The sequence below is a fragment of the Lontra canadensis genome, unplaced genomic scaffold, assembly GCF_010015895.1.
Source record: "Lontra canadensis isolate GAN:19392208 unplaced genomic scaffold, GSC_riverotter_1.0 scaffold1, whole genome shotgun sequence".
Lineage (NCBI taxonomy): Eukaryota > Metazoa > Chordata > Mammalia > Carnivora > Mustelidae > Lontra > Lontra canadensis.
The window spans coordinates 117,420,644-117,441,562 of NW_022630995.1; the positions used below are offsets into that span (position 1 = coordinate 117,420,644).

Sequence of the window (20,919 nt, forward strand, 5' to 3'; positions counted from 1 at the left end):
AGAATTTCTCCATTCTGATGCTTCCGGCATGAGACTTACTCTTAAGGATGAATGCCATGCATAACCTATCCCAAGCAAGGGAACTAAAACACAGGCTGTAATACTCATCAAAATGAGTTGTGTCTTGGGGTGCCTGGGTGGCTCAGTGGGTTAAGGCCTCTGCCTTCGGCTCAGGTCATGGTCTCAGGGTCCTGGGATCAAGTCCCCACATCAGGCTCTCTGCTCACCTGCCTCTCTGCCTACCTGTGATCTCTCTGTCAATTAAATAAATAAAATCTTTTAAAAAAAAAATCAGTTGTGTCTTCATTACCATGTAGGGATAACTCTACCCTATTCTGGCATCCTGAAGAAAATCTATGGCCCTTGTACTGTTTCCACCTCTGAAAAAATACTCAAATAGAATTAAGCCCCAAACTCCTTCAAATCCTACATACCTAATAACTTTGCAGAACAACCTGCTGGCAGAGTCAGAAATAAATTTCAAACAGTATTATCATAAAAGTGTTCTAAAAAATATTCCTCACTCAAAAATTTCTATAGTATGATACTGGTAGCAGCAGTAGCAGCTGTCAGTAGTAGAAACATTTATTAAGTACCAGTTGAACAGAAGAGGCAGAGGAAGGGGGCACGGAAACTGGGGACAAAATTGAGTTCTGAACAGAGAGAAGCTCTTCAAGCATGAAGAGGTCCTTCACTGGTGAAGACAAGGAAATGTTTTAAGTCACCACCAGGCCTCAAGCTTATTTTCCTTCTCTGACACTGGACCATTGCTAGCCAAACTTTGTAAATTCTTTCCTCTGTGATTCAAAGTATAGTCTGAAGCAGTTTTACCCAGACTCCAGTCATTTCCACACGATCTTGACAAGGACACCATATTATATCACAGCACTGCCTATACTATTTCCTTTAAATCAACTTATGATCAATTTAGTTTTTCGCTGGCCTTGCCATAAGTAACAATATTTATGAAATCCTGAATTCGATGTGCTGATACATTTTTTTTTTAACTCACGTTAAGATACATAAAATAAATACCGGTGGCACGACCCTGTTTTGGAAGTTCAGATACTAATCAATATTATTTGAACCAAAAACTGAACGGATGTCCTGGGACATTTCATTGATGTTTTTCAGAAAAGCTGTGGTGACTTCCCTACTTCATAAAGTCATCCTATTTTAGTAGTTTATATAAGTGTTGCCCATCCTCTCTATCAGACTCAGGAAACCTTAAGAAATTATTTGAATATGCCTACTCGTGGCTATCCTTACTGGATTTGTGACCCAGATGACAAAATTAACACTCTACGACCTGCAGTTCAGTACCAAAATTTTCACCCCATATGTTTCGTGATGCCCAAATCGATTTAAAGCTCTTCACAACTAGCCCACATAGAGATCTCCCAAAAAACACAATTCTGAAATCCTGAAAACACAGCAGGTACTCATTAATTTATTAGGGTACAAAATATTCATTCGGGTCTCTTATTTTAAAAAGCATTATTTTAGGGGTGCCTGGGTGGCTCAGTGGGTTAAAGCCTCTGCCTTCGGCTCAGGTCATGATCTCAGGGTCCTGGGATCGAGCCCCGCATCGGGCTCTCTGCTCAGCAGGGAGTCTGCTTCCCCCACTCTCTCTCTGCCTGCCTCTCTGCCTGCTTGTGATCTGTCAAATAAGTAAAATCTTTTTAAAAAAAAATGTGTTATTTTAAAATTTGAGCAAAATTAAATGCATGACATAGAATTTCATTACTTCACCAAGACACCTAAGACCACAATCAAACCAACCCAAAACATTAGGACACTTCTTGGGATCTTGATGATTTCTAAACATAGTTATAAAGTCAGTAAAGATAACTTGAAGATGGGTAATATACCATTTTCCTATGGTGTGAATTTGCTTTTACTGTTCCTGCATGCCCACGAAGGTGGGACATCATACAACCTACTCTATGTCAGGCAAATGTATATCCCATTTCATCTTCCTATCGGTCCTGAAGCTCAATAAGAAATGTCTCATTTAAAGAGGGAGGAAAATGAACCCAGGCATTCCGACTCCATAGTGCCATCTGTTAGACAGATTACCTCCCATTTTTATTTCTTTAAAGACTTTGCTCAAAACTACTGGGGTGCCTGGATGGCTCAGTCGGTTGAAATCTTGCTTTTGGGTCTGGCCATGATCTCAGGGTCTGGGCTGGGCGTGGAGACTATTTAAGAATTCTTTAGGTTCTGCTCCCTCTGCCCCACTCTTCCCTCCCCCTTGCATGCACACAATGCTGCTACGAGGAAGAGGAGGAGGAGAGGGAAGGAGGGAGGAAGGAGGTAGAGAATGAGGAAGAAAGGAAGGAAGGAAGGAAGGAAGGAAAGGGGGTGAGATGAAGGAATAAATTAATTCAAAACAATTAAAAGTACCCAAATTTCGGATTCTAAGCCAAGGCAAAGAAGTGAATCTACAAAATTACTCATACACTCAGACAATAGTAGAATAACTATGATAACAACATAGACACAGCAGCTATTAAATATTTACTATATGCCAGTCACTAAGGATTTCATGTACATTTTCTTCTTATTTAAGCCTGACAACTACTTTATAAGAAAAATTCTATTATTTCTGTTGTACAGAAAAATAATTTTTAGTATGTATGTATGTATGTACGTATTTCAGTATTTAAGTAATTTGCCTGTAGTCTAAAAGCTAGTTTGAGATAATGCAAACCCAAGTCTTCCTTAATCCAAAAATCATACTCTTAACCACTACCTATAATGTCTTAAAAAGTCCCATCTAATTAGCCAAAAAACAAACAAAATAAACAAGATTACAAAAAAAAATTTACAGTGTATCTTCATTCCCTTCAACAACTCCAAAGTTTCTAGTGTCCCATGGATTATATGTTCTATTATAGATTATTTACTCCTAGTTATTAATAAGTATTAACACATCAAAATTCTCAGTAATGATATCGACAGAGGAGAAACAAAATCATACTCAACAAGAAAGAATAGTTCAGAAATTCTCCAAAACAGACACACCCCAGTTCTTAAATAGTACCCTAAACTAATTAAGTACTATGTGCATATCTGTACAAGTATAGAAACCTGTACCCTATAGAAACTTCAACATGAGTTGTCCACACAACTACAGGAACAATATTGTTAAGATCAGCCTTTTGCGGGGTGATGGGAGTCTCTGGAGCTACCCAGGAGTCAAAGCTATTGTATCTCTTTCTCTCTTCCACTTCCTGTTTCAACCAATAGAGTCTGTTCATATCATAAAAATAAAAACAGAAACAAAAACATGTATAAATGTTGCTAAGATCAGAGGAAGGAAAGCAGCTCTTATTTGCTGACTGGGCATTGAAAGCCCATTTCCCATTATTTGCTACGGAAATAAGAAAAATTAATTTTAAATAAAAGGTACTGAAGAATATGCTACTGGACTCAGTATAGGAGACAGCATCAGCATCCAACTGCCAAGAATTCAAATTCCTTTAAAAAAAAAAAAAAAGAATCATAATATTTCAGAGCTGAGAAAAGCATGACTGACTGACTACCGACCTCCTCATTTAGTAAAACTAAGAAGAGCAAAAATTTCTACACAGAAATTTTCTACAAGAAAAATGAGAATCCATGTTCCATGGTTTTGGGCGGTAGCAAACAACTTAAAAAAGTTAAGTAAGCTAACATTGTGGGGTTTTCTTTAAAATGACTTAAGTGTCTGAATCATACATTTAAAGGCTTATCAGAAAACATCACTATATTTGGAAAGGGGCAAAACATGAAGAAGCAAAGCAGGACCAACTTTACACAATTTCTTTTAAAAGTGTGAAAATCAGGGGTGGGCTGGCTCAGTTGGAAGAGTGTTCAACTCTTGATCTCAGGATTGTAAGTTCAAGTGCCGCATTGGGCACAGTGCTTAATTAAAAAAAAAAAAAAAAAGTTTGAAAATCAACTGCTTTTCACTTTAACTAGATACCACTAAACACATTTCATTATAAAACCTGAAAAGATATGTTTTTTGCATGTCTGAGTTTTCATCCATCAGATCTGCCCGCGGGGGGAACAATCATAAGGATACAGAAATACCTGAATTCGCAGAGAGCGAACACTGTCACTCACAGGGCTCAAGCAAGGTGGGGGAGCAAGCCAGCGTGTGTGCCCTAAAGGATTAGCCAATCGCTGCTTTGCAGGAATGTAAGACCTATGTTGCCAATGCTTAAAGGGGAAAAAAAAAATTAAAATCCAGATTTCAATGTGACACTAATTTTCAGTCTAATTTTCAGTCCCTGGCCCTCCGAGGCTGTGGACTCTCTAAAGTTGGCTTTAGTGCTTCCTTCTCTCACAAATTGGGAGTGGGGGGGCTGAGTAGGGGAACACCATACAGGGAACACACTCACTTTGAAGACATGAGTCTCTTTTTCTATGAAGCATAGCCCCACCTATATCACAGACATCTTCAGTCCTCGGGGAGACCATGAAAGGGCCATCTGTGTGGGGGACACAGGATGGTCAGCCCCACGGCTGTACTGTGCAATGGTCCTGTTTGCCACACGAGCGCCTGCCAAAGCCTGCTTCAGGGGCTTGGCATATGCAGCCTGACAGATCACCAGAAACATGAAACCAAGTAGGCAAAACAAACCACGGTGTAGTTATTTTACATGACTTGCATGGAATAAATCTGTGAACTATAGGTGAGTCATCACATAATAAAGGACTCAATTAGGTTCAGAACAACACACCAGTGTTTTGCCTCATGGTAGCAACTAGCTCACTGGGATCTTGAGAGAGTATAAGGAACATAAAGGACCCTGGGTGTCCCTGTTTTACTCTTTCCTGCAAGATAATTAATCTTACTAGAAAATTAAACCCAGGTTGCCAGCTGGGCATTTTCAGGGTCAATAATTCCTAAGTTACTAGGATACCAATTAATGATACCCAAGTGGCCTAGAAGAGTTAATGCCCCTACCCAAAATGGTTGTCCCATTCCCAAAAAAGTGATTCATTCAATGGCAAAATATTTAAAATTGAGAATCCTCCAAGATTAACAGCAATTTTATCATATGTGAGCACTTATATAAAGATAAACCCAAAATTCACTGAAGGAAATTTGGTGTCTTATTTAATAAAAGAGGAAAGCACCTTACATACATGACAGATACAGAAAAATCATGACTTTCCAAATTTTATAGTACATAAAACCACCTGATTAATCTCTAAACTCAATACTAAAAGTCCAGCAATTAGGAGGCTGGAGCTCTACTAAGAACACCTAATGATCGGATTAGGCTGCTTATTTTCAAATCCACACATCAGAATGCCTAGTGTGACCCAGGAAATACTTAGGATGAAAATGGTAAGTCAAACAATTTAAGAAATTGCCGAACTTAGTGCCTGCTTCCCATCCGGGTGTCCTAAATAGGAAATACAGTCCTGCATCAAACTGTCCCCCCACACACTCCAATAAACATTTGTAATAGATTATCTTTCAGACCACAGATTCAATTGAACTAAGAACTTGAGCTCAGCACAGAACAGGAAAATCCCCGTTTTTGCTCCTGTCCTCCCTTGTGCTAAACACAAAGGATAAAGAAGCAAAAGAGACACATGATTCTGCCCTCAAAATGTTTTTACCACCTGGAGAAGGACACGGAGGATAACACCAAGAAGTCCTGAGACAGAAGTCTGGGTACCAGGAGCACGGAGGAGAAGCCATCTCTTTCAGGGTCTAGGGGATACAGAAGTGACAAGGAAGCATCAAGCAGGAGGGCCCTATCCCATGCATGGAGAAACAGGTAAGAATCCCATCAAGAAAGCAAATGGGGGAGGGAGAAGTTGGAGAGCAGGCAATTGGAAATAATCCAGATTTTTATCTTGGGCAATGAAGAGGTACTGAAGAATTTTTTTTTTTCTTTAAAGATTCTATTTATTTATTTGACAGAGAGAGAGAGAGATAAAGAGAAAGGGAACACAAGCAGGGGAGAGGGAGAAGGGAGAAGCAGGGAGAGGGAGAAGCAGGCTTCCCGTGGATGAGGCAGCCTGATGTGGGGCTTGATCCCAGGATGCTGGGATCATGACCTGAGCCGAAGGTAGACACTTAATGACTGAGCCACACCCAGGCGCCCCGTACTGAAGGATTTTAAACTAGAATGACTTGATTCGATTTTCATATAATAAAATCACACTCTTGTGCAGCAGTATGGCAAGTAGTTTAAAGAGAAAGAAAAAGGCAGAGAAAGGTTAGAAAGAAGGTACAGTAGTTCATGGGTGCCTGGATGTCTCAGTTGGCTAAGCATCTGCATTCGGTTCAGGTCACGATCCCGGGGTCTTGGGATCAAACCCCACGTCGTGCTCCCTGCTTGGCAGGAAGCCTGCTTTTCTCCCTCTCCTACTCCCCCTGCTTGTATTCCCTCTCTCGCTGTCTGTCAAATAAATGATAAAATCTTTAAAAAAAAAAAAAAAGAAGTAATAGTAGTAGTAGTAGTGGTAGTAGTAGTTACAGCAGTTCAAAGTCAGCTTTAATAAAAATCTGAACCAAAGATGGGACCATGAGGGACAGAGAAAAGGAGAAGCTTTCAATGTTATTTAGCAGGCAACACCCACGGGACTGGGTTGACAAGTGGATAGTGCAGGGGATTGGAAGGAATGGAGACTGACGACCAGGAAGAAGGAGAATGTTTCGTGTGGATGAAGAGGTACAGGAAACGTAACGAAATCCATCAGAGGTGCTGAATTTGAGATGCCTGTGCAGCGTCAAGAAGAGTGGGATTAAGATGATCTAGAGCTGAAAAAACTTTCTGCGGTTTTAGGCTAGAAAAATCAATTTGGTGGTCACGAGGGGGCAAGCAGTTAACTCTTGTGTGCAGATGAGATCACCAGCAAAAGGCTGCAGAATGAGAAAGGATGGCTGAAGGCAGAGCTTGGGGAAGAGGCGGGAAAGGCAGCCTCCAGTGGGGACTGTTAAAGCATGTGTGAAGAGGCAGGAGAAAAACCAGACAAGCGAGGGCAGTGTGTCAGGGCACGGTGGTCAACAGTGTCAGAGGCCATGTAGAGGCCAAGCAGGCCTCGCCCGCCTCAAGAGTATGCCGTGACTCTGTCCACCAGACGTCCCGTGCCGGCAGCACCGTTGGGGGCACGGGAACCTCGCAGCCTGCGATGGGTTCCGAGATTACCTGGGAGGAGAGGACGCACACAAAGTATGTTTACTTCTTTCTCAGAGCTTTGGCTAGGAAAGGAACAAGAAAGAGGTAATTAGAGTAAAACAGGAGTGAGGAAAGGCCCGACTATAACTACAGACTCTTCAGAAAGAGGCAAGTAATGAGGGAAAGGCTTAAAGTAATCAAAAGGAGTGTGCTGATTCAAGGGCAAGAGAAGGATCAGCCCCTTCTGTGAGATCAAAGGGAAAGAGGTAAATGGTGGATGTAAATACGGATTTGGGGGGTTAGGGAGGTCAATGTAGGAGAGAACTGAGAGATCTCGTACCTGGTGGCCTCCCTCCTTAAGGGGTAGAAACCTCAGAGAAAGCCATGTGGCCACCACGACCAAGACTGAGTTTCAGTCATCGTGAATCATCTGTTCCACCCAATACGAGCATTTATCAGGCACTGACAGGAAGGCAAGGCCATGGAGAAAAGCAGAGATCTTAATGCTTCAAATGAAAGTGTTAAATAAATGAACATTACTCCACAAAAGCCACATTTTGTGGCAGAAAGAGGATGGGAACTAGGAGCCAAGACTCCTGGTTTCATGCCCCAGCTCTGCCACTTAGGAGTTCAAATCATTAAACTTCTTAGAGACTCCATTCCATGGCATGTAAAATGGTGATTCATGCCACCGGCCCTAATTCACAAGGTTGCTGTGACAATCAAGAGAGAAACAAATAAGCAAGTACTTTGGAATTAAAAAGGGGTGGGGTGTGGGTGGCAGTGAATGAAATACTTTCAAGTGCCTTAGTAGAAGGGACAGATTTATACCAGGAACTGCCAAGCTATGGGAATGTGCCCCACAGGAGTTGAGCGCAAAGCCCCTGTGCTGTCAGGCAGGGCTGAGCAGCAGTGCCCCTCAGCAAACCAATTCTTTTTTTTTTTTAAGATTTTATTTATTTGACAGAGAGAGAGAGAGATCACAAGTAGGCAGAGAGGCAGGCAGAGAGAGAGGAGGAAGCAGGCTCCCTGCAGAGCAGAGAACCCGATGCGGGGCTTGATCCCAGGACCCTGGAATCATGACCTGAGCCCAAGGCAGAGGCTTTAACCCACTGAGCCACTCAGGCGCCCCTCAGCAAACCAATTCTTGAAATGTTCTTGATAACATCACCCCTAAGCAAATGCTGTCTTTCCCTAGGCTCTTCCCTGGCTTATTTTAACACTTGTATATCAAATTTTTAGGGCTTTATTCAAGCTAGCATCTTGGAATTCCTGGTCCCCTTGATCTGATCCCACCTACATTTCTAAAGCATACACCAATCAGTGTTCAAAGTCTTTCTACTTGCCCAACATCTCATTCTGATAACCCTCTTTCTAAATTCTACCTTTTTCCTTAAAGCCCAGTTCAAATTTTAACTCTAATTGCTCCTTCTACTCGCCCCCACTGAGCTCTTGTTACATGCCAAATGCTGTTCTAAGCATTTGACATGGACTGCCCTCAATCTAGTGGCTCCCCTGTACAGATAAATAAACTAGTATCAACACGGCAAGGTCAAGTTTCCTGCCCAAGGTCTCACAGAATTGTAACCCCATGCTGAAGTGTCTGCCATCAAGCCAAATTAATTTCTCCTCTTTATTAAGCACCGGAGCTTGGATAAATTATTCATAAGGAACTGAAAAATTTCACAAACTGTCATCATTCTCAGGATGTAGGCTCATCTCCCCATCTTTCTGCTCTGCCTCTCCCCAAGCACTCTTGCTAGGCTCCTGCGTCTTCCCTCCATGTTCCTTCTCTCCGCTTTACCGCAGCCTGGAATGCACTTTTGCCAATACCCAAAACTGGAAGTGCTACAAAAGTCCACCCTCAAAGAATGCACAACTTCCTCTTCTGAAAGACAGCATAAAGTAGGGGTCATAGTTAAGAGTGTGGATGCAAGCCAGACTACTTAGCTCTGGATTCCAGCGCCAGCACTTAAGGCCTGGGTAAACCCGGACAACGAATCTCTCTATTCCCTCTGTTGAGTCTTTCGGTAAAACTGCAGTAATAACAGTGCCTACCACATGGGACAGATGCAAGGATTAAATGAGTTAATGCACAAAAAGCATTTAGAAATGTTCCCATCGTAAAGGAAAAAGGAGAACCGGGTGAGCATTAGAAGACCGCAATTAGCAGTTCAACACCACCTTGTTCGTACTGATGATACTCTGTATTGTTTTATACTATGTAATAAATGTACTGCATCAGTGTCTTTCTCTCCCATTAGCTCCCTTTATATCTATCTAGTGGGTGTTCAAATGCTTGTTGACTAAAAAGGCAGAAACCTAGAATGTAAAGAGGTGAATCCTTCCAGACCAAACGGTTTCTGCCAAGAAAAAAATTCTTAACATTTTTAAAGAATGTCCACATTATTTAATGAAAAAAAGAACTTTTTCATAAGTTAACATGTTCTCAAGTATGAAAAAAATGTTAGAAGTAAATTCTACAGCATAAGAATTCTGTAAAAAAATAAAAATAAATTTTGTAAGTTTATAAGTGTTTGTAATAACTGCAGGAAATGTGAACAACATGGAATGCTTTCTTTAATTCACACAGCTCAATTCAAAGCTTCAAATTCTGGTCCAATATATACTTTCAGAGTTCTACTATTTGTACACTGGAACACACAAAAAACCCAAGATGATTTATCTAAGGGACAGAGCTAGAAATAGGACCTCTAATTACTTAAATACTGAGGCCCCTAGATTAAAACATTAAACCTCAAAACCCTTCAGCCAAAGGATTAAGGAGATTAGAGTGGGCTTGACAAATTACCACAGGGTTAGGGGGAAAAATGCAGACAGAAAGTAGGCCAAGCTTACACAAGGAATGAAATGGAAGTTCAAGAGAAAACTAATGCTGTGTGTGCACCCTGAACCTCTAGGGGGGAAAGGACTGTCAATCCAGTGATTTCAACAATTAAAGAAAACAGTATCAGTATAAAAATAGCTCTTATAAAGTTCTTGGAAAATGTGAACACGCAGCAAAGTTAACCTTGGAAAATAACGATTTTCAAATAGATCTTGGCAACTGGAGAAAAGAAATATAAGGCCAAAAAATAAACTTGTTATGATAACAGGAACCAGGATTCTCTCTTAAAAGGAATTCTGCTTAAACAGCTCATTAGTATTGGTCACTCCCATCAAACAACCCAAATCAAAGCTACTAACTCGGTCATCAACAGACTCCCCTTGGAATATTTGGTTTTCTGTCCCTGAAGATTATCTGTTGGCTCAAAATAAATCACAATTCATCTAGACAAGAGCTAAAATGACTCCAGTGGCTACGTGAGAGCCTGGGAGAGCACTCGGCCTGGAAAGATTCTAAAGAGTTGAATGTCTACATTTTGGCAAAGGCACAACATGAGGGACTCAGGGGGGATCCAATAACTCTCCACAAACATCTCAAGTGTGAAAACAACGAGGAGGAACAGGAATTTCTTATCCTGGTACCAAATGTACTTCTGGCATTTTTGAGAAGGAAGAGAACATAAAACAAACAAAGAAAACAGCTCCAATTAGTAGCACCCAAAAAGACTTTCAAGGTTCAACTGCAAGCTTTCTTCTTGGGCTACTATATATAATTCCATTATTCATAGTAACTAATTTCTAGTAATTTTTGAGCTTCTCAAAAATATCTTGCCTAGGGTGCCTAGGTGGCTCAGTGGGTTAAGCCTCTGCCTTTGGCTCGAGTCGTGGTCTCAGGGTCCTGGGATCGAGTCCTGCGTGGGGTTCTTTGCTCAGCGGAGAGCCTGCTTCCCCCTCTCTCTCTGCCTACTTGTGATTTCTCTCTCTGTGTGTCAAATAAATAAATAAAATCTTTTTTTTTTATTTTTTTAAAGAGTTTATTTATTTGACAGAGATAGATCACAAGTAGGCAGAGAGGCAGGCAGAGAGAGAGAGGGAAACAGGCTCCTCGCTGAGCAGAGAGCCCGATGTGGGACTCGATCCCAGGACCCTGGGATCATGACCTGAGCCTCCCAGGCACCCCATAAATAAAATCTTTAAAAAAAAAAAAAAAATCTTGCCTATATTACTCAGAATGTTTCCTTCAGAGTTGAACCTGTTTCTTCAAACTCAAAAAATTACCAGGATCAGGAAATTAAAGGCAGCAGCTTCCACTCAGCTCTAGCTGGTGAAACTGAAATCGTATTTTTCACCAGACTTCTCCAGTTTGTAATTACTGGCTCAAAGGAAAAACAAACACACACACACACACACACACACACACACACACACACCCCCCACACACACCCCCCCCCCCCCCCCCCCTCAGGCAAAACAAAATAGTCCATAGGCCCAATCTAGTGCTCGGGGCTGTTTGTAGTTTCTGCTCTAAAATTTCTGTCCGTCACTTTGCTACTATTTTTTCACTTCTATATTTAGGTATTTGGGGGCTCTAGCATGGAGCCAGCCTCTAAGCAGATCAGTGAGTTACTATTTACTATTTCTCATAGACTGGAAGTATTCTGCTCCAGACACCCTGCATCATCAGGGACTTATGTACACAGATAGCCTCCCCACTTTGTTACCATTTCCTTAACACAAACATTTAAGTAGAGCAGGTCTGCCCAAGCTAACGGAGCACTAACTCCTGGAATCTGATTTAATTTGCTATGAAAGAGTTACTGTAATAAAAACATCTTTAGAAAACTGAAGAAAGCTAGATAAGCTGGACAAGGTCGTATCAGAATCTTACTCTCCCCACAAGCCTGACAATGTTGGGGACACAAGAAAGGAAACAGGGGCGGTGGAGAAAGGAGAGCAGAGTGTCTGGAGTCTTCCTCCCTCATTCCTTCCCTGGGGCTGCTCTCATTCAATTCAGCCTGATCTTTTTGTCTGAAGCCCATTTGGGAGACACTAGGACCACCGTGAAGAGGGCTGTCTTCTACCATGCTGGGGTGGGTTTTCAGCCCTTGTCGAGTAGTTTTCCTGTCCACGCTCTAGAACAAACCTCCTGAAAACCACAGACGAAGATTCTGGAGCCTACGTATACCTGCAGAACCATCACCTAAGGTGGAAGACTAGGGATTTTTATTTCCTACAACTTGTATCTTTAGCTGCCTTCCCCAGGCGGTTCTGATGTGCTGCCAAGTTTCGGAATGAACGCCAAAAAATCCCCTTGAATCTACAGTACTGAGTTTATACCCCAAGAGGACTTGTCACGGTCTCTGCACATCACGTGGCATTAGCCAGTGGCACACGCTGCTCCCTCTTACTGGAATACTGAGGCTGCCTAACCCTTAGCACATCTGCCATGGTCTGAAGGTCTATGTGCTCCCCAAATTCATGCTGAATTCCTAAATTCATGCGGAAACCCCAAAGGTGATGGCAGAAAGAGGTGGCGCCTTTGGGCAGAGCCCTTGCCAATGGGATCAGTGCCTTATAAAGAAGTTCCAGAGATCCCAGCTCCTTTCACTAAGTGAGAATACAGTGAGAAAACGCCAACTAGGAACTAGGAAGAAGGTCCTCTTGAGAATGTGATTGCTCCTAGCGTCTTGACCCTGGACTTCCAGCCTTCGGAACCGCGAGAAATAAATTTCTGTTGTTTATAAGCTACCCAGTCTGTGGTATTTTGTTCACAGCAGCCCAAACAGACTAAGACAACCGCTCACTTCTGTGACTTTTACTCGCTATTTAGGTCTTGTTTGAATTCTTCTCTGAGCTCCTTCATTCTAAGCCACAGCCCCTCTTTATCCTTCTTACAACAGATTGTGGATTCCTTCTCCTTTACAGCGCTTGCCCAAGTTCTTACAATTTGATCTAAGTGGCTATCTGCATGATGTCAGTTCCTAACTAGATGGTCAAGGTCCAAGAGGCTCAGAACCATGTGTTTTGCCCACCGTTTTAACCCCATCCCCAGCACGAGGCCTGCCACATAGTAGGTGCTCTGGGTATTTTAGTTAGAAGGTGCAGAGCTGCTGATGTGTACAGGGGAGAATGAACTACTGAACCTCACATCAACAGGATACGTGACACCAACACACCAAAGCTGAACTGCCTCAAGGGTTAGTTGCTCTTTTCAAGGTTTAAGGTAATAAGAGAACTAATATGGAAGTAGGAAAGACTATCTGCACATATGAATGCACAGTGAGTCACTATTACACAATTTTCCATTGTGGATTAATTTGCACTGTTAGGCTGGCAGTTTACTGCAAATGGAAGGCTCAGTTTAGGAATTGCCATGAGTCAAGATAGTCCAACAATGAATTCACAGCCGCAGGTGACACCCAGGTTTTGGAAACTAGGTAGAAGCTTTTGGTAACAGAAATCATTCCTCACTGATGCCATAAGAGGCCACAAGGAAATCCGAGACCAGCAGGACTCAAAATCGGATTCATCTGGAGGGGTATGGCACGGGGCCACGTAAGGAGATAGAAGCAGCAGCAAATTCAAGTTTATAGTAAGTTCTCCAGATGCCAGTCAGTTATTTGAATAAATTAAGATAACTGTACCATTTACATGCACACTTCAAACTAAGTGAAAAAAACAGAAAGCAATCATTTCTACTACTTTATAAGCAGAGTCTCATGTTCCCAGCATGGTCTTCAGTTTCTGTTTCTGAAGACCCAACCCATCCTCATTGCTTCCCACCTGCTTGCTGCCCCTTGCCAAGCGTAAGCTGAGCCAGGAAGGGCTTGCTTCAGGGACTTTTCAGGCAGTCTAGTCCTAAAGCTTTAAATACCTATTATATGCAAACGTAGCCCAAACCTATCATTTCCAGTCTTAACATTTTTTTCTGAGCTGGTCTACAACTTGTCGCATCTACCTGGACAAATAATGACATATCAAACTTAATATCTGATCTACTCAGACCTCCTGGTTTTCCCTCCAGACTTGTTCCACTCAGGTCATGCCCACCTCAGCAGCAGTTACCATCCCAGCATCCAAATCTATCAAGTCAAACAATCCTTGATGTCTCACTTTTCCTCACCTCAGGCGCACTCCCATCTCCAGTCAACCAAAGCCCTACCAGGTCCCTGCCAAAAACATCTGGAATCTGCCTGGTCCACTCCTATTATCCTACTCCAAACTGTCATCATCTCTCAAGCCCTACCTGGTCTCCCTGCTTCCAGCCCTGTCCCTCAAGCCATTTTCTACCCAGAAGCCAGAATGATTTTTTTCAGAAAAGGAAGATCCATCTCTGCCCTGCTCAAGACCTTCCAGCAGTCTCCATTCGTACTTAATAAGCCTAAGTAGAAAGATCACAGAACTGAGAGTTTGAGCTCCAGCTCTGCTACTAACTGTAAATCTTGGCCAAATTCTGCAACTTCCTCCTCCCAGGCCTTAGTTACAAAATGAAAGGGCTGTGTACATTTAGCTACAGAAGTCTAATATTCTAAACCCAGTACACAACTTAAAATGCCCATCTTGGCTTATTCCATTTCTGTGTCAATAAAACATCTATTTCATAAAGCTTGTAATCTAATCCCCCACTCCCCATCCTGGGGCCTATGCTCAGGAACACAACACAGACATGCCCCAGTTTTTCTCTCACTTTCATCTGGTATCTTTGGGTGGAAAAGAGGGATGGGGCAACTGGGTGGCTCAGCTGGCTGAGCATCCAACTCCTGATTTCAGCTCAGGTCTTGATCTCCGGGTCATGAGTTCAAGCCCTGTGCTGGGCTCCACGCAGGGCATGGAGCCTACTTTAAAAAAAAAAAAAAAAGAGGGGTGCCTAGGTGGCTCACTCAAGTCAAGCATTTGCCTTTGACTCAGGTCATGATCTCAGAGTCCTGGGATCAAGGTGGGCTTCAGGCTCCCTGCTCAGTCAGAAGTCTTCTTCTCCCTCTGTCCCTCTGCCTTCCCTACCATCAGTTGTTGGGTCTCAAATAAAATTAAAAGAGGGATAGAGAGGAATCTCACTCAGCCTTCAGCTTGGTTGGGCAGGTCCATCTGATGTGGCAACTCTACTGCTAGAAAGTGTCCGAGTCTTGGCTGTACCCCTCCAATGGGTCATTTCAAGCTGCTAGACATCTTCCAGATGACACAAAACTAAAACTGACATGCCCACAGAAACCAAGGGCAGATTTTTGTGAGCCAGGCCTCAATGCAGTCAGATTACTGACCTTTTGGGGCCCCTTCATGGCTCAGTCAGTTAAGGATCTGCCTTCAGCTCAGGTCATGATCCCAGGGTCCTCGGGGGACTAAGCCCCGCACTGGGCTCCCTGCTCAGCAGGGAGTCTGCTTCTCCCTCCGGGTCTGCCTCCTACACCCCAACCATACTCTTTCTCACTCTCTTTCTCAAATAAAAGAATAAAACCTTCAACAACAACAACAACAACAACAACAAAAGAATATTGACCTTTGGATCATTTTTGTCCTGTAGGATTCTAGGAAAGACTAAGTTTTAACTGTGAGAATGACTTATTCCAGAAAAGAGTATCATTTTTTAGGAGAACCAACTAAAATATACAAACCACGTTTTTTTCCCACAAAATGCAAGGGCAGTGTGGTGTAAGGAACTCACATGGACGTGGCTTGAGAATGAAGGAGAGCCAGGCAGTCGAGACGATTTTCCCAGTTTGGTTCATTTTTTAAAATACTGTTTCGTGGAAGCCATGGGGAAGGGGGTGGCAGCAAAGAAACAAACCGCAAAACCCTCAAACCCAGAGAGCCAGAAAAGAAAACCTCCTCTGACTTGCCTTAGGACAAATTAAGCAAATAAAGGAAAACCACTTAGCTATCCCCATGCCCCTTCTCTCAGGGCTACCAAGAGCCAACTTCCTCTATCCCCCATTCTCTAGCCTTCTTCCCCACTGTCACAGTCACAAACAGCCCTAGATACTCCTAATATTCTGGTTCTATATCCAGAGTTTACTTGCTCGGGCGTGAACTCCCTGCTTTTTGGAGCCCCATCTCTATGCCTTCCTTTGATTCATTAGAATATTAAAATTTGAGATCTTAATACCCCTGCTTCCTGGACTGACGCCCCCTCCACTCTGAGATCTTAACTCTGAACTCCCCCTTCACACCGGCTGTGCGGCACCCTCCATCTGCCCAGGGACTCCAAGGCAGTTGGTACTACAGCCGATACTAGCATAACCCTGAAGAGAAACTAGACAGAGCCATCCTACTAAAATGAACGCTTGCTGCAAACACAGGCCAGACACAGAAAAGTTTACATCTACTCAAACTACTGCCAGCAGATGACCCTGTGCCAGGAAAACCCCATTCTCCAATTACCGAACCTGGGGAGGATTTTGCTCATTTCAAAGATCCACTCAGAAAATACTCACGGGCCATCTGGCATGGTCCTAAGTTTGAAATACACACTAAATCTGAGGAGCTTTGAGGCCTTAGAGAAATCTCAACTTGGCTTATCTGTCTTTCACCAAGGAAGGAAAAAGTTAACCAGGACTCTCCTCTGGAAGGTCTACTGGAAATCCAATTGGTTGACCACAGTAACCAGGTTCCCAGCTTTAAGGCTGCTATCTGAAACTTTTCCCAAGTACCAAGCAGTAGGACAGTCTGCACTCAGTCTGCACTCTAATTGTTTCTGGTGTGGAGGCTGACCTACACACTACTAGACTGTCCTCGTCCCTGTGGCAGGGACCAGTACTGGCTTGGCATTTCACTCCCCACTTAGACATATGGTCCAGCATTTGGTAAACAATGTAAACATTTGCTGATTTTTCTTAAATTTGCTTTAAAGCAATTTTTAGTTGCTTTTTTTTTTTTTTTAAGAAAATACGTTTAAATTCACCTCTCATTGGTTTTTTAAACTGGGAAAAACAACATATCTTATTTGACAAACAAAGCAAAGAAATTCACACTAAGTTCTTCACTGAAAAAATTATAAAGCAGGCTGACTGGCCATTATGAGGGGGGGATATCTCACTTCATCCCACTCCACCCTAATTTGCTGCCTACCCCTCCACCCAGGACAGCACAAAACGTTTAACAAATATCTCATTACAGTGAATCTTCATGACTTGAGGTTAAATGTAGAGCTCTGCCAGCTTGATCACTTCCACCACTTGCTGTCCTCCCCCTTTCCCATTTTTCCCTCAGCCCCCACACAAGTCCCATTCTGAAGACATCCAGACTCACTCCAGCTCAACAGCTGACTGAGGACAGTGCATAACCTCTTCTAAACCAAAAGCTGACACCCCAGAGGAACAGATTTTCCTCCTTCAAGATAAGGGTTATCTTTCCTGGAGTCTGTTTGGTTTTGTTTTTAAGCCTTAAGGAATTTTTACCTTCAAGCCCCAGGTAAGACAGCAATCTGGTTGCACACTGAAGCCTTTGAGCAATGGATATGCAAATTAGAAGGTTTATACAATAGCTGTGACTAAACCAAGGACATTACCTTAACAGATAAGCTTTCAGACAAATTCACTTCAAACATTCCACTTTGCACTACTAATCTGAATTTTGGAGTAACTATTGCTAATTTAGAATTTCACTGATAAGATGTGGGCCCTGATTCTCTTCATTCAAATACAATGCAGCCATTTACCAAAGGAGCGGAGAAAGGAATTTTTTTGTTGTTGTTTAAAAAGATAAAAGTATTTTGGTCACTTGAAAAAAACATTGCTGAATAGCTTTCTATATCGTCTTTGTGACTCACTTCAAAGGAGACACCCCCAGTCTTCTTAGGTGGTAAATAAAAATACATTAGACAGAACTTTAGTTTCAGATTTTCTTGTAATTTACACGGAACACATCTTTAGAAATACTTTGCCTTCAACATTTTAATCTCTTATTTTTACTTTTTTATGGTTTGGATCTCAGAAAAATCAACTGGAGCTGAGGAATTAACCCTCCCCCCCCCTTTTTTTTTGGCTCTACAATGTTAAATAAGTCAGTGTTCGGGTGGCTTGGGTGGCTCAGTCGTTAAGTGATTGCCTCTGGCTCAGGTCATCATGATCCCTGGGTCCTAGGATGGAGCCCCACATTGGGCTCCCTGCTCAGCGGGAAGCCTGCTTCTCCTCCCACTCCCCCTGCTTGTGTTCCCTCTCTCTGTCAAATAAATTAAAAAAAAAAAAAAAAAAAAAAAAAAAAAAAAAGTCAGCGTTCCCCCAAACAAGTAAAAACAAAAACAAAAAATCATGACAGCTCAAAATCTTCCTGGAACTTTCTCATGATAAATACCATGACTTGGCTGTGGGCCATACAGATGTATACATTTTTCAAAACATAGCAAACTGTACTCTTAAATCTATACTTTACAGCATATAAATTATGGTTCAGTAAAAATACTGAAAAACAACAACAAAAAACCTTCCTGAAAATCACATTTCAGTATCTGTTAGCAATAATTCCTTTCAGACCTGAGTTCTCTGTGGGGCAACAAGATCCTAAGGCCAAAAAGGAATCTCACAGCCCAAAAGCCATGGATACCCAGGTCCCCAGTTCTCCAGAAACTTCCATCTCGAATTTTCCTTCACACTGGAATTGCCCCAGATACAAAATTCCACTCACCTCAGTTGACTGAGATGGCATCTTCAGCTTGGTGAGCTTGGCTTTGGCAGGCACTTTTAAGTCTATTTTTTCAAAGGTCTGTTGCCGGTAGTCTTCCGGCAGTGGCTTCAGTTCAGGAGACTCACTAGGAGCCTGATCTTGACCATCCATGGGCCGGACATAAGCCGTGGGCTTCTGCTGCATTGCAACAGTTTTTGAGGGGAGGGAAGGTGGGGGGAAAGTCTGAGAAGGTGGCTGGGGAGGGGCCACGCCAAGGCTGGCAACTGCCACTAAACTGTCTTGAGGAGTCTCTTTATCGTGGGCCTTTACCACGAGGTCTTTGGGAGATTTGGCCGGGCAATAGCCTTTGCTGTTACTGTTACTGCTGTGAACCTTGCTGCTTCCTTGTGTCCTGGGAAGAGTTTGCTGGTTGGAATGTACAGGTGACAGTGGGGGAACTGGAGAAGGCAAGCAGAGTAAGGGAGCAAGCTCCCTCTCTGGAGCCAAGCCTGTCACCAGAGCACAGCGGTCTCCATCAGCTCTGCGCTCACCCTTTTTGTGATGACTGGAGCCGCAACCCTCCTGACTGAGGCGATCTTGGGTCAGGTGCTGGCTGTCTGGTGGGCCATAGCTTTTGACATGAGGATTTGACATTGGTTCCATTCTTGGCTGTGCCATCTTTGGATTGTGGCTAATGTTACCAACAGGAAGTGGTCCAGAGGCAGGAGTGTTAACAGGCTGGTGGTGGGCACTAGTGTGGAAGGAGTGGGGTGGAACGCTGCTCCCCTTCTCAGGAAATAAAGGATATCTTGGCTTTCCCAACCTACTTTCAGAAGCATCCAAGTGATGAGGGTGGGACTTGGTACTAAGGAACTCCTTCACTTCTTCATAGTTTCCCAACATGTTCTGTATTCGACTGGATAGCTCATCACCTTTTTCTGTCTGGAGAAAGATAGCAGAGTTAGATGGGGGGAGGGGGGCGGGCGGAGGGCACTAAGGAAAATCAGCATTTAATAAATAATGTTACATAGTACCATTTAGAGAAAAAAAAAAAAACAAACTTCAATTTAATGTGTAACCTAACATTTAACATGCAGTTTAAACTCGGTTCCCCTGTTGAGAAGTCTGTCCTGGACAAACATTACTAAAGACAGGAGACTAACATTATAAAAGAAGATCACAAACTCTAGCAATTTGAACAAGGTTCAGAGAATTTTCATAGTTTATTTTCAAAGACAATCTAAGATAAGTTGTCTTATTTCCACATATATGGCCCTTGTTCAAACTCACCTTCATTACAGAGTTAAATATGGTGATAAATCAGGCCTTCTAGTATTCAATAAATAAATAAATACCTTATATGGCTCTCCAAAAAGGGGGATCTTTTCAGGAAAGGCCTCTTTCTCTTGGTGAGCTTCCTGGTTGCGTCTTTCCTTCTCTCTAATTCGAAGCAGGTTTCTGTCTTCATTGTACAAGCTGTTTCAGATGCCACAAAAGAATAAAAATAATGAAATGTATCAGTGTCCAAGTTTTGCTATGCATATGTGCATGTGTGAGGGAGAAGAGGAGAAGTCAACAAGAAGTGATGACAAGGGTAAGGTTTTAAAGAAGGCCTAAGTCCCTCAACCCACTCCTGGATTAAAGGCTGTGACTCTCCGGCCTTGGTCCTGGCTCCAGAAACCTAAGCATTCACTCTGGAATACTGACTCAGGACTGACTCCAAACTGAACAGTCTTTTATAGGCAGTCGTGGAACAGAGACAAGATTAATGATATTTTTACTTTCAGCTTGCAAAATATGGGGTAGAGGTAGGAGCTTTTCATCTGACGGAGTCAGCAGGATGTGAACTTTAAGAAAGGCTGTTTTCCTGGATCAGTATTATACATTTTGGAAGATTAAAATCAAAAGGCTTATTTCATAATTAAAAGATTACCAAGCACCCAAAACAGCATTTACTTTATTCTCAGCCTATTCTACTGGGAGTGTCTTGGCATGTTAAACCCAAAAAGATAATTTTTATTTCTCATTTCAAATATCAGGGATGGGAAAATCCAATTTTAGATGTCAGCTTTACCTACCAAGAAGTCTGATAATCTGATTGCCCTACTTAAACCACATAATAATACATCCTAAATCATCAGCCCTGGCACCAAAAGGGGTTAAAAATGCATTCACTGACTAATGGCAGAGAAGGAAACCAACCAGAGTACAGTTTTAGCCAGTAGGTAAACCAAAGTGGGCCTGCCTCAGGTGGGGAACACAGGCCACACCCTCCTGACCCCCCACATGGGATATATAATAATGAAAACAGGAACTATAAACTGAATTTTTGCCCTCATACACT

General features: G+C 42.6%; 1 protein-coding gene across 7 annotated transcripts in view; it reads right to left on the reverse strand.

The window, feature by feature from the left end:
- Nucleotides 1-20,919, reverse strand: part of AFF1 (AF4/FMR2 family member 1) — a 199,980-nt gene that overhangs the window by 69,423 nt on the left and 109,638 nt on the right. For all 7 annotated transcript variants that reach the window (XR_004383211.1, XM_032862044.1, XM_032862035.1 and 4 more), the window contains 2 exons: nt 19,931-20,051; nt 18,597-19,517 (listed from right to left, as the gene is read on the reverse strand). Coding sequence is in view for 6 of the 7 variants with exons in the window: in XM_032862044.1 (XP_032717935.1) it covers nt 18,597-19,517; nt 19,931-20,051 (1,042 nt within the window). In the remaining variant the exon portion in view is untranslated. The remainder of the gene's footprint in view (nt 1-18,596; nt 19,518-19,930; nt 20,052-20,919) is intronic.